At 33.7% G+C, this 14,899-nt stretch overlaps 1 protein-coding gene across 1 annotated transcript in view; it reads left to right on the forward strand.

Moving 5' to 3' along the window:
- Positions 1 to 14,899, forward strand: part of LOC120338473 (uncharacterized) — a 57,350-nt gene that overhangs the window by 19,263 nt on the left and 23,188 nt on the right. Inside the window, exons 6-10 of the mRNA XM_039406492.2 lie at positions 3,668 to 3,855; positions 4,615 to 4,766; positions 5,617 to 5,701; positions 6,423 to 6,483; positions 6,875 to 6,951. Of these exons, the coding sequence (XP_039262426.2) occupies positions 3,668 to 3,855; positions 4,615 to 4,766; positions 5,617 to 5,701; positions 6,423 to 6,483; positions 6,875 to 6,951 (563 nt within the window). The remainder of the gene's footprint in view (positions 1 to 3,667; positions 3,856 to 4,614; positions 4,767 to 5,616; positions 5,702 to 6,422; positions 6,484 to 6,874; positions 6,952 to 14,899) is intronic.

Raw genomic sequence — 14,899 nt, forward strand, 5'->3', positions numbered from 1 at the left:
TCCGGGTATTTGGATTTTGATTATCCGTCTGCGACATTGTTACGATTTAAACTAAAATAAAATTTAATATTGCATCTCCGAAACTTCGTCATTTTCAACATATTTGGATGAAAAATTGTTGAGGGAATTTCCCTTTAACGTCATAAACTGCTTCTCCCTGGAACAAGTGCAAACAATTCAATTTGGTGAATTGAGCGACTTGGGCACCTGATTTCCGAAGCGGAAATATTCATTGTCTCTTTTCAAGTTCTCTCGTTTCCCAATTTAATTCTCTCGCTTTGTTGACAACCTTGCAGCCTGAAATTGCCATCGTCGACAATTTTGTCAAAACCCTTGACCAAGCAGAAATCGCATGCACTTGGACTTCGAAACGTCATTTATGCGGGTTTACTTACTAGAATAGAAATCAGTGGATGAGTAATCGAACAGTGTAGTATGTTTATAAACAGACGAGATTGTAGTTTTTCAGAAATAGATAAGTTGAATGAAAATACTGGCGGATACATAAAATAAAATAATAAAAAACGATCTAAGCATCTGGCAGTTTTTATAGGGATCTAATTTAGGCAAAGATTCTTTAATTGCATTTCATGGCATTGAAGCTATCCTTGAATTACACTCAACGCATTGTGTAGGTTTATCTGAATAGCAATGGTATTGGACCAATTGGATCAATATTGGACTATGAACTCCGAATGATTATTGCAGAATATCAGTATTTTACTATTACTCATTTTTATTTTAACGGATGTCAGATTTAACAAGATAACTATTGATTGTCGAAAGGTTTTCTGCAAATGTACAAAATAGTAAAAATGAGGTAAATTACTTGCATTTGATAGTATTTGAAGCACATTTTCAGCGTCTTTGAGGATATAATTAAGTGAGTTGAAGTGTCACTATCCTTATCTATTAACCCACCGTGGTTAGTGAAAGATGTCTGTGAGCCGTTTTTTTTTTGGAGAACGGTTGTTAATTTTTTGACTTTTTGTATTATCAGTATTGAGCGTTCTACTAAAGTATGAAAATCTACTTCTCTAGCCCAGTTTTTTCTTCGCTTTACGATAACAGAAGGTGAATAATCGAATCTTCCTATAGATATAAAGGTTCAGGGCATAAGCAGTATGGTTTGTGTGAAGAGTGTTTTGTTGAACAATAGCTTAATATTCAATGATATGCAGCAGAGCCAAGTAGCAGTGAGTCTTAAATAGCAAATCATAAAAATGCAAAACTTTCAGTTTACGCAACGAATAATGCGTCCGTAGAAAGGGAATTAGATCACAGCATAAGCAGACGATTCTGCTCATCTGAGATGCTCTGCTCATCCATCGGTGGTAGGTGACGATGGTGCTCTAAAAATATTCAAAATATTTAATAACATGCTTGCTTACAAATGCAAGAAAATGTGTCAATTGTCTAAAAAAGTGCGTGAAAGTTTTTGAACGGTTTAAGATATCATTTTTATGATTAAAAATCTGGAGATAAACTTGTTCTTTCAATTCCTCCATGTTCTCTAGTTCTCATGAAACTAGTATTCTAGTTGCTTACCAAGTAACTGATACACAATCATTTTTTAAATTAGAAATTACATAACACCAATAATAGTTTGAAGTGGTTGTATGCGCGCTTACCCACTATTTACCTATTGATAAAAATATTTAGTTCATCCGGCCAGGCATTATCTAGGCTTAAAATTATAGCATGATCACACCGAATAAGCGTGCACATATCGTGCATCTCGAACTCGGTTTGCAGTGAAGTTAGATTAGTCGACAAGATCAACAATTCTTTGTAGACAATGCGCAATTAACACCAGGACATTGTGTTCATAATTAACAAACTTGTCAGAGCCAGCATCTCATTGCATTGTTTGTGCAACTCAAACAGATAGATCAAGGACAAAAAATGAGATAGCATTGTTGTGTTGTTAAGCTGTAGCATCGTAGATGTACAGAGAGTGAATGTAAGATAATTTTAATATGTCACGAAAGAATAGAAAATTTGGAGATATATGCATGATTTTATGATTGAAGCAATAAGACATTCACAGATAGCAGAAGTGTCGAATGTAGAAATATTATATATTAGTAATTGCGCTCACTTGGATTTGTAAAGCTGATTGATGACTTTCATAAAATGATTATGAAAAGTTCGATTCAACCCCAAGTTCCAACTTCAAGGAATCCATATCTATGTTTTATTCAAGTCACTTGTGTATTGTACATGGCTATATATCGTAGTTCTATTATCCCAAGAGCGAGATGGATCTATCTTTTCTTAGCTTGACGTCAATAATTTAATAATATAATCTAACTTTTTGTGTACTTTGGAATGATGTAATAATTTATTTAATGGGACTTTGTGTGGAACCCAGAAATGCAAAACCAACAGCAGGATAGATATTTTGGATGCGTGTATTACTTGACTTGAAAACTAGGTCTTTTATAGATTTATTAATACTAGGTTTGACAAGCTGAGTAAAATGGGGTTATTTACAACAGAATAGTACATATTATAGTAAACTCTCAATGTCGATTCATTTATTAAGACAGATTTCGAATTCAAAATCGAGAAATTGACGACATGCAGTTACATAGAAAGAGAGAGAGGGATCTTTTGACGGAAAGCTCAGTTTGTTATGCCCGATTTCCGCATTTTGCGGGCTCTGAATTTATCTAGATTTTGCCTTACTTGCATTGCATTAATGTTTCTTGTCGGTATGAAAAGCCCTGAAAGTGTCTGCAAAGTGTAAATGAATATCTTTTGATTGTCAAGTTGGGTTAAATTTTAGATAATAAACTTTATTCAAATAAATGACAACATGGTTGAATAACACTTGGAATACTCCAATGAATCTCTCCGAAGCCGCATATTTTTGGAAGGAGAGTAGAATGTGGAAGGATTTAATATCGTCTGCTAACGAGAAGAAAAAACGTTTGCGTCGTCGATCTATGCCGGTGATATTCCCGTTACGAATACCAAAGTTTACTTTTACCGACTCGTCCACTATTATCCCAACCGTTCCGGAAATATACGTCCCTCCTATCCTGGTAACTTGCGTCAAAGTCCGAATTTGTAAGTACACGCTAATACTGAGTTGGCAAACAATCGCTAAGATACACGTTGCGTCACGTTGCACCTCATTCGTCACTTTTTGCGTCAAAATTGGACAGACCATAAATCGCCATTTTCTCATGCTTCTGTGTGATCCAACGTGACCATATCTTATTATGTATATTTGGCACTTCCATGCTAACAGTCTAACACTTCTTTATGTGTTTAAAGTTGGCAATCCGCAATGTTGCAAGACATATTTATTACATGGCTTTCCTAATATTTTCTCCAAGTATGCGCGGATGGACGAGTTTATGGTTTGAGTAGAACAATATAAATGCGTTTAATTCAATTTTGCCCAAAAAGAGCCCCGGTATAATGATTCATTTGAATGTAGAAAACTACTACGATTTTAGGAATTACGAAATTTGGACACAAAATAGGCTTTTCAATTTATTTTGCCTCAATTAGAGATATTTGCTGAGAAATTAACACTGCATTTTAATATACTGCTTCGAGCATACATTTTGACAAAAACAAAATTATCTGCACGGACATTTTTCCACATTCAGTTTTACATAATTCCTAATAGTCCACATCATGTTCGTTTCAGTACGAAGAGAACATCATTTCCAAGACACGTATCTTTTGTACCAATTCCATGAAGCTGTTTCAAAAGCTGGCGAGAGTTCAAAGGTTAATGGTCGCCCTGTATCGACAGAAAGCACTTTCTCTTCCTCAACGATAAGCAGTGATTTCAATTCGACAACTAGCACCGAAACAAATGATACTGAAATTCAGGTAAATATAATGTATACTTTTTAATATATTCTAGTAAATAATTAATTAGCGTAGACCGCAGAGTCAAATTTATTCAGTGAAGGTGATACAGAAACCCACCCACGCGATGCAACAGAAACAGAGGCTTTTATAAAAGACTAATATTCAAAACCCCGGCAAATATATATGAACAGATGGCACAATTATCAATATTTTCATTTGAGATAGATATACTTGAAATCATCAATTTAACGATTCTCCATCTAAAACACTGCGACCACGTTCTTATTCCTAACTATCTTTTTATATAACTATAATTGGGTCTTCATTTACAAATTGGTTATCAATGAATAATGGGCCAAACATCAACCTAAAAGAGGAAACATCCTTGACCCTGCTGGATCTAAACCCAATAGCCGTATGTAATAACATATTCTTGTGCAAATTCTTATGCTAAATGAATAAGGGCAATGCCTTACAAAGCTGCATAATACTGAAATATTTCTCTTCTGTCAATAATCATAACTATACGTAATGAAGGGCTGATTATGCAGGGCCTTGCGCTGAGCAAAATTGAAAAAAAAATGATATTATAACTTTTTTTATGCGACTACAATGCAATATTAATAATGATTCAAAGTTTCCAAAATTCTTGGAGTAATAAGTCTATCATGTCATTTATACATATAAATATCGTAATTTCCTAACATAATATGATGTTATATTTTAAATGATTAATATTTCTTGTAATATTTTCAATATTTTCATACTTATTATCAGAATGATGACCCGGCCCCCCGACCACCAAGGCGACATAACGACACAGAACACTGGGTACCTTCATCTGTTGATGAACTAGAATTGAAGGAAGTGCTTTCTCATCTTCAGAATGTCGCACCTGATGCCATGTTTAGAATGGTGCTTCGAAAGCTGTAAGTATGATAGTTGTATGTACAATGGGCTGACTTTCCAGGTCCGCAATTAAAACACTTTGAATTGAAAATAACTTGAAAATTAATAAATTGTATGTGTGTATAGAAACTAATACGTTTGAGGTGTTCCATCTGAAAGCAGAGCCAATTCGAATATTTTCAAACACTTGAAAATTTTTCAAATTCCAAATACCAAAAAATAACCACAAATCCTATACTAATAGGATTTTTAAAGTATATCGATTGAAAAAATTTCATTAATAAATAATGAATGTTGTCACATCGAATGATATATAAACTTGGTGTGATTACAGCCCAAGCGAAATAATCGATACCCACGTACTACTTTCCAATACACCTTCGAGTTCAATTTTTGAACGAGCCAAAATTTTTTTAGTGAGTTTAAATAGTACATTTTGTTAAATATTAGATTTGAGTTTGGGTGTATCCATCTTAAAATTCTTTTCATTTGCGCTCTAGAATTTTTTTGGAATTGCCCTAAAAGTATTCCTCGTTTAGTTAGTGTTATACATGGTCTAAAACACCACATACTACAGTTTTGTCCTATATAACAAAATTTTAAACTTTACCATCCTTTTTATAAATTTTGTCTCTCGACGTTTAGAAGTTGCAATTCCCTTGCATATAATCTGAAAGTAAAAATTCGTCTCCCTTGCTAGTAGAATTCCCACTGCTATAATGCAATGAAATCTCCAACATTTTGGTTTTGAATTGATTGAAAAAAGAAATGTAATCAGTCTGTGTCGTGACAAAAGTAGGTTTGCTTATGTATGCATAGTTCTGTCCATGTTTGGTCGGATAACTATGTGTTAACCCTGTACATTTTTAGGCCAGAAGACAGAACGGCAGAAGAACTGATGATGATATATGAAGAAATTTTGCACATCAAGGCATTAGCACATCTCAGTGACTCCGTGAGTATAGTAGTTGTATTATTACTTATCGATCTTAAGATCGGTAAGTATGTTGATAGGTATTTGTCTGTCTGTCTGTTTGTCTGTTTGTTTGTCTGTTAGATGAACGCGATATCTCAAGAGAGCGAATCTGCTCCAAATTTTGCATGTGCATTCATCATATCTCGAACCAGAAGCCTATTGATTTTGGATGAATTATGTCGTATAATTAGCGAGTTATTATTTAATTAGTGATCGGACACGCGGTGTCACTATTGAGTCGTAAATCGAAACCGCACTTTCGATCGATAAGTCTTCGGTCTCCGATCGATATTCTCGTTTTCAATATTTAATGGGATAAGCGTTAACTCACTCAACTCAATATACGAGTATGTAAATTATCACTCTCAAAATCCTTCATTTATAATAAGGAACACATAGTCACATATACGATAATTTTAAAATATGTGTCCAATATGGTGACGTCTGAATTTTTTGACGTCATTTTCCTTTTGTGAGAATTTATTCTCTATTGTACGATCTCTATGTATAATCTACCGTGATGTGGCCATTTGACGATGGGCGTGCTTGAATTTTATGCAGTTAATATCTACATTTGGCAAACTGACTAATGTACTACCATGTGGAAACCTCGTTTCTATTACCGGGGAGAATTTCCGGTCACGTACAGCTGTATCTGTGACATAATTGTCCATTTGTCTAATTCTGTTTTCTTTTGCAGGTAAAAAGAGAGCTTGCTGGCGTTCTCAAATTTGAATTCCACAGAAATCGCGGCAAAACACGTAAGTACAATTTCCGCTAGGTTGTGATCGAGAGCCCTAAATTTTATCATCTGAACCATATACATGGCATAACAAAGACCCATCTCTAGTAATAAGTCAAAAAATCGATTCCCCGACTGATTTCTTTTAATCCACCAATATTGTTTATTATTACACAAAAAATTCAGAAAAATACAAGATAGGATTCGTGCTTTTAATGATATATCAAGTTTTGCGGTTAGGTTGATTGGAAGTAAATAATGACGAAATCGACATAGTACTAACCCGGACCAAATTATTGCACAATTACTTTCTGCCAAGTATGCACTATCTAAGGCACATGCTCGACCATGCAACTTTTTACCTAATATTTTAACAGATTTTAGACTATTATTATTGTTTTTGTGTTTAGTGTTCAGTCAAGGCGACGAAGGACGTTCGTGGTACATCATTGTAAAGGGTGCTGTTGACGTCGATATACAAGGACAGGTAAGTCAACATCCTTCTTTATAGAATACACTTAGGTGTCAATGACGTCAGAGCCTAGTTACGTCATCATCAGGAAATAATTGAAATGTTATTTGACGGATCCACAACAAAGGAATGTAGTGTTTACTTTGATAACACGGAAACAATTAAATACACATTCGCTAGCAAATTGAATTTAAAATCGATCAAGCATGGCTCGAAGTTAATCTATGTCTCAAAATGTTAAATTACAAACCGCCCATGTTTCACGAATCTAAAATAAGTCGCTGGATAGATTAAAATTTATGACATACAGACAGTGTCTAAGTTGAAAAGTACAATGTATGTAGAAGTCTGACGCCGGTACCGAGTTTTATTACCGTTGTTTTACGGTTTTCGGTAATCCGATGTTTTCCGCGGTATATTTTGACGCATATCATTTTAACAGTTTTTTTGAAAATACAATGACTAATGTAACTTGAATTTTAAAAACGCGGAACATTGTTGTAAATACTACACAAAACACATTATATTTGTGAACTGGTATTAGTAAGCCTGGTTTGGATTTTTACAGGCATAAGTCAACGAGTACAGTATTGTTGTATCTTTAATTAAAAGTATAAGATTGTAGTATTTAACAAAATATTAGTTAATGAGTATATGCACTTCCACTCGTTGCAAATATACTCCATGGGGCAGCACAATAACCCGCTTACCCTTTGGAGAAGAATAAAATGCCAGTTGGGGCCGTATTTCTATAATTCCTCCTAGCATATTTACACATTGTGAAGCCAAACTTCAGTGAACTCCAGTTTTTTTTCTTAGCGAAAAACATAATAAAGATCATATATTTCCTATTGCGTCATAATAGGGTAACTCATTACTCATCGTCCATTGTCTAAATGTCGTCTGCAAAAACTAAAATTTCGAAAGATAAATCCATGTAATGTCAAGACCACAGTTTGAATGCCAATCCTAGTTTTATAAATTATTGAGACAAATTAGGGCAAAAATTGTATTAATCAAACAAAATAACTTCATTTTCATCCAAATTTTAAAAGTTTCAACTTTTAGTAGTTTCTGCATTATTACAATATAATTATTTCCCTTGATAAAAAGTTGTGCCACTTCTTTTTTAATATTTTTCACATCTACTATATAAAATGTATACAAATATTATTACACATGAATCATCTATGTTTATGTATGAGAGTACTTTGGGTTTAAAAACCAGAACAATGAATAGGATTCCAGAACTTAAAATTTGTATGAATGAACCATTAAGCTCTTTATTGCGTCATCAGACGCAATATGGTTGCACGACTTCCTTATGTTATACGGGTACGTTCTGATCACAAAGGTTCACAATTTGGCAAACTTAGTCTTTGTGTTATTCATTGTACAAACTTGCATGCCTAATTGTCTTTATCGTGTCTTTAAATGCTCTGTTTTAAATAAAAATTTGCTAAATTGCCAAGCGTCATTATTCCTGAAATTTTTTAACGTGCGACGTCGTTTTTTGTTTCGAAACTGTCTAGCCAATTGAAGGATCTTGCTTTTTTGGAATCTAAAATAAGATAAAGTGTCTCATTGGCTATTCCGTATATCTATTAACGACCTGTCTTTGCGATTCGTAGGTCTCAAACTTTTGTATTTTATTGTCATGCAACCTACTCTACCAGACACCATTTTCAGTTCTATACTATACACTTACTCGGGTTGAAATTTGTTGGATTCATAGCTCGGAATTATAATTTTACTTCATATAGTCACACCACCAAATTGCAGCTTCTAATGTTATCAATGCTGCTTGTACATAACTTTATTAGCAGTGATGATGCGACAACAACTCATAATAAAGTGAATAACGTAATTCAAAAGAATCTAATTTTTGTGTTTTTTTTTAATTTGAGAGGGTAGAGATTTGGAGTTTGTATTTTACAAGTGAACCCACTTATAACCGACTTAACCTTTTTCATAAAATAAATATTAAATTTGTCGCGATATTCCAAATAGTAAGATAGTAGAAATGGTAGAAAGATTTCAGTTTTTTTATGTGTGTGATATATACTGCCTGCTATACTATCGTACATTAGGCCTTTGTCTTGAGCTGGTAGGAACTTTTGTGACCGTTTTACGTTTACAGTAAAAGTCTCTTTACAATTTAAAAAAAATTTGTAATTTGATTTTATGATAAATTTTGAGAATTGTGACGAGACTATGGGCACTCTGTATATTTATGTAACACTTAATTCTATTATTTGTCTGACAAATCACTCGTCACGTCATATTCCCTAATATATTTATGTTAACTTTTCACAAAAACACGTTTTGGTCATTATTTGTATAGACATAATCGGTCTAGTTATTAGTCATCAAATTATCAATAATCCTCGATCATGTGTGGACCAAAAAATATCTTTATTTTAAAATGTTATTACATCCTTCATTCGAACTTACTTCCGACAGGGATATTGCTGTTAGACATCGACAGTAATTTTATTTAGTTTTAATAGTCATTAATTTAATTTTTATCTCGGTCCTTATATGAAATGGATAATTTTGACATGTTTAAATGGTTGGATGTTTGTGAATTACGCTTTAATTCCGTTACATTGACAATTTTCTTTACATTAAAATTTGTTATTTCTACAAAATTCATAGCTTATTAAATCCATCCGGACTGGCCACGATGTCCAGTCCGATGTACATCCGGTCACGTATATTTTCAATCGGTTTTGTTAAAGTGTCATAAAGACTTCCTGGCCCTTTGTGTCGTCACAAACCCCTAACCACACCCAACCAATATCCAGGTACTTAAACACGTACTATTGGTCACAATGTTTATTTGCCGAAATCGAACGTGTTTCTATGAATTTACCCTGGACCATGTATGGCCAAATTTTACCTATCCCATTTTTGGGGACTATCCCACAATACTCATCTCGTGGGAAATATAAACTCACTCTATTTGTGTCTAAGGAAATTCATTGTGATTGCGATTGATGTGCCGCATAGTATCGTAAAGCTAAAATTTACCTTAGTTTAGGTAATATCCGTTAAAATTGAATAGACTGTTTGAAAACATTTTAAACGATTGAACATTGCAACGATTGAAACTTGCTTGCAACAAGATTTCTATCACCTTGTTAAATGTATAACCACGGTCATCTCAGTGCCATTGTATTTGTCGTAGTCCTACAATCCCACTTTCTATATGACATTCAAATAGGGAAGAGACTATTCAAATGACAATTGTGATCATATACACATCCCAATTCCAACTTTTGATGTAAGCAAATGGCTGCGCTGCAATGCTATATATTTCTATATTATTATATTCTAATTCGATACAAGCGATTTTGGACGTAAACATTCTTAGTATAATCAAATCTTTCGGTGCTCCCGAAGTATGAGAACCAAGATGGCGGACATCGGAACGTAACATGGGTAACAGGTTAGGGTCAGGCGATAATTTTTTTCCAATTTTCCCTATTTTAGTCCTATTATCAGTTCGAAGACTAGCCAAGAGCCCTCCGTAGTATTTATACCTAAAATTATGGCCTAACCCTAACCTAGTACACATATTACATTCCGATGTCCGCCATCTTGGTTCGCATACTTCGGGAGCCCCAATCTCTCAATACGAATGTGTGTTGCCATGCCATTTTTTCCAATATAAAAGAGTTTAGCTAGTTTACAACAGAATTTCAAATCAGCTATTCCGAGCTAGGGAGAAAAAATGCTGGCGGTGAGCTTTGTTTAGAGAGTCGTAAATAGAATTAATTTCGGGGAAAACTAAAGCTGAAATTATTATTTTTTTGTTATTCTTAACAATATGGCCATAATTATAACTATTAATATGTGTATGCAAAATACATGGATATGTTGTCTCGTTTCGTTTTCCATACGTCTCACTATAGCGCCCTCTGATATTAATCAAGCATGTGCCATTGATGGACCGCACCTTGACAGCGCGATCCATCAACAAACCATACTTGATTGAATATAAATCATCTATCGAAGCAAAGCACAAAAATTAACTGAAATGAACTCTATACCAGAGATAGACAGTTATATGAATTCAGACAATTCCATTACTTGAAATTTGATTATATATTAAAATATTTCCGGGTCAAAACATTCTTAATTTATATCCGGCTTAATTATTTACATAAATCGGAAACAAATTTGTTGGTAGATATCTTTGGCCGTACATAAAGCTTGGATTGCAATTATAGGAAGCATTTAATTAAAATGGAATCAGAATTTGTACCTCATTTGAAAAAGGTATTAATCTTTGCAATAGTCAATGTCTTATTTGACACGGAACATAACAAATTTTACTGTTAAAATACTGTAAGAAATGCTATTTTATTGGTGTTTATGAATGTGATTTTGATTAAAAAAAACTGCCTTTTGACAAAAATTTACCGTTTTTTTCAGTGACAGTAAAATGGCCATAAAACTTCCGGGTTTAAAAATTTTATTCTATGTTTAGGATAAAAGGGGAGTGGTTCCATGACCCCGCCCCCATCTGTAACATAGTGAATCATAATATTGCGTAGGTGAGACATGTTCCTACTTTCTTGTAAATAAGGATGTCTATTCGTCAGTTATGTCGCCGCCTATACTATGTTGTTTTCGGATAAGGTGTTATCATTAAATACTAATATTGCATCAATAAGCAGTGTTGGGCATGTCATAGGTGCCCATAAATTAGTAGTATTATTGGTACTAATTTTGACATTTCTGCCTAAACTTTTTTTAAATTATCAGAAAAATCAAACATTTTGGCACTTTTATGTACTTTAATGATTCATCCACACAATTTTTTTGCAAAAAATCACACAATTAACGTATTTTCGGTTATTTAGGCTCACGTTTTCGCACCTTGATTAATGGCCTAGTTTCTCATTCCTGTACTATATGATGTCACAATGCACATATATGAGCATATAACTCGATGGCAATGGTCGATCTTTCTCAGAAAAACATTGCTTTTACGATTTCCGAAAAACCAATGCAATCGCCAATCACTCTTATTCATATTTTTATTATGAAACTCAGTTTTTCTGTTATGGATTCAACTAGTATGAAGGTTATAGTAACAGGTTACATTTAAAATTTACCCTCTTCGGAATAGAATGCCTCCAGTCTCACTTTGCAAATTCGGCTTCAAATACCATCACCTCAACCTATTCCAGGGTATAATGAATCGGGTAGGCTATTTCGAACCAGAATGACACCGATCCTTTCAAATATAAAATTTCAGTGTGTGTTAACGTGGCTTATTCAGTGCCCTGTTTCGAGAAAAAATGATGTTATACTGTGTAAATGACTAAGCGGTGATTTATATACCCGTATGGTAACGACGATATCCAGAACAGTATTTACCCTAGAATTACCCATTTCCGATCAAAACTTATTTCGTCAAATCAAGCTCTGAGTTCCCTCATAGAAAGAAATGAAATCTCAAACCCCGTCAAAACATAGACAGGTCAACATAGAGCTGTGTTAGTTTACCGCCGGATGATAAAATCATTATTTGTCGTTAACCAAATACGGAAAATTTTCTTTTCATAAAAAATAGATATTTGAATCGATTACGAAGTAATTTTTGTCAAATCTGTACAGCTGTTCAAATATGGATAATATAAATATCGTTTTGATAAGAATTGTTCAAAAATCGTTTTTCCATATTAAAGTATGTTTAATTATTTTGACTTTTTACGTCGGTATACGGATGTTAGCGTGAAGATCAACACAGCACTGAATAGAAATGACCGGATTGTTCTTTTGCAAAATGGACTTTACATAAAACCATGAAAAAAACACAAAAAAATTGCAAACTCAAATTTCTAGGTCAATTCAAATTAAAAAATATACCTGAATATAGGGGTGCAGTAGTGTCGTCAAAAACGTGACTATGTCGTCACAAATACTTCAATATCAATTGTCCAATTTCAAATCCGATTAACTTCGCAAGTTAACCTTCTTTGTGACGTATGTTTAACTACAACAACATACTTAAAACTGTGACTGGACGCGTGCAATGGAATTTGTTTTTGGGTCGTTAAACCATACGTAATGAAAAAGGAAGGAGTCATTACTTCTCAACGTGAGACAAATGAGAATTGTTGATTTTAACAATAAGAGTAACGTTATGCTACGTGCTTGGAATTCTGTCAAATTGTAATTCGACAAATTAATGGCGGCGCTTCAAAGTTGCGCAACGTATTATTAATTTTCCAAGGCAATAATTTGGATAATTTCAATTATCGAGTTCTCAAACAACGTTTTAATTGTGCGAATGCAGATGGTATGAATAACATGTATTTCATATAAATCAAAAATTGGACTGTTTATCACATGAAACGATTCGATACAATCCAATTTTTTAATTGTATAAGTATTTCGGATAAAAAACAGCGAAAATTTGGGGAATTTACACTTCTATATCGTCACATTAGAAAGGTTGCAAGTGAAGATGGATTTACAATACTCAAATCAAAATTGGAATGTCTTATTGAAATATTTTTCAGTTAGGTTGCTATCTCTGGAACCTATGTATTATTAGATGTCTAAAAATTGGGCAATAATATTATAATTAAAATGTGGTTAAAATTAACTATTCATTTTTATTGCAAATATTGCGATCAAAATTTAAACTTTTAATTCTGGAGTTTATTGTTATTACAAGGAAAAAATTACATTCATGGAAGTGAAGTTTTTATTTCTTTCCTTTTTTTCTTCGCTCCATTTCACACTTTGCTTTTGTTGCAGTCATCAATCAAATGAGCGTACAAATTTTACATTGTCTTTAATCATTGTTCATTTGAACTTCGACACCTGCGAGAGAGTCGCAAGCGAGTCACACCTGTGTCGTCTGCTGAAGCTTTGCTGCTCGAGTGCAGAAGAGCCTTCAGGGTGTGCCATAAACTTTTTTATCACCGCGATGCCGTCACGCTAATTTTCGTGATACTGTTATCTTTATATCAAAATATTTTCGCGAGGAAAAGTTCGAAGTTAATCTAGTCATCGTCAAGGGGTTAAAATTTTTGTGTTTTACTACTTAGACGCGCCTTAGCAACAGAATAGTAAATTTTATGTCCTAAGCAACACTTTTTAGCTCTGTTTGTTGTATTTTATTGCTACAAATTACTGGTGATTTGGAAGTGCTCACTCCTTTTTTCCGTGTGGGAATAAATTCCCTTCATTTTTTAATTAATTGATAAACTAACCCGGTACGATTTTATACAGATTGTATATATCAAATACCAAGAAAATATAAAGTCATATCGCAGAACAAAAAATGATTCTTTGCTTTTTTTATGGGTCAAAGGGAACACTCATTTTCTGCAAGTTTATGACATTTCATAATCGCGTGTCCGATGTTAATTGCCATTCTTCAAGCAATTCATCATTTATTTTATTTGCGTCGTCCAAACACGTTGCTATCCCACTTCTACATCACGCACACCTGCATCATAATTGTGACGTCACAAAAAGGTGAAAAAGTCCATCATGGAGGCGTTGTCACCTATCTTTGTCTTTGACTATCTATTATTCACAAGTAAAATTCGCAAAATAAGAGCAAAATATTAATTGCCTCATTAAGATTGAAGGGTATGTATTGACAAAGGTCTTTTGCGTTGTTGTGTCGTTATTTTTGACATTTTTTCTTAGAAATAAGCAACTTGTCCTTCAATTTAACTTTTAGTTTATTGACTGTTTACTCTTGAGGTAGATTAGAGCTAGACAAGGCTTATTATGTAAGCAGATTGTGTATACAAGTTAGTTGAGCGTACATCTGTGCGGGCGATATTTGTCGGTTATATTTACATTGTTTGTATCACTAGGTTATCAATGGCCGTGTTTATATGGGTGATAAGTCTGGCCTATTCGAGGTAGATATACAGGAGTCCGGTTTACAACTCCGGAAGACAAATTAGCTTAGCGCTTGTGC

Source organism: Styela clava, chromosome 1 (assembly GCF_964204865.1).
Source record: "Styela clava chromosome 1, kaStyClav1.hap1.2, whole genome shotgun sequence".
Classification (NCBI taxonomy): Eukaryota; Metazoa; Chordata; class Ascidiacea; order Stolidobranchia; family Styelidae; genus Styela; species Styela clava.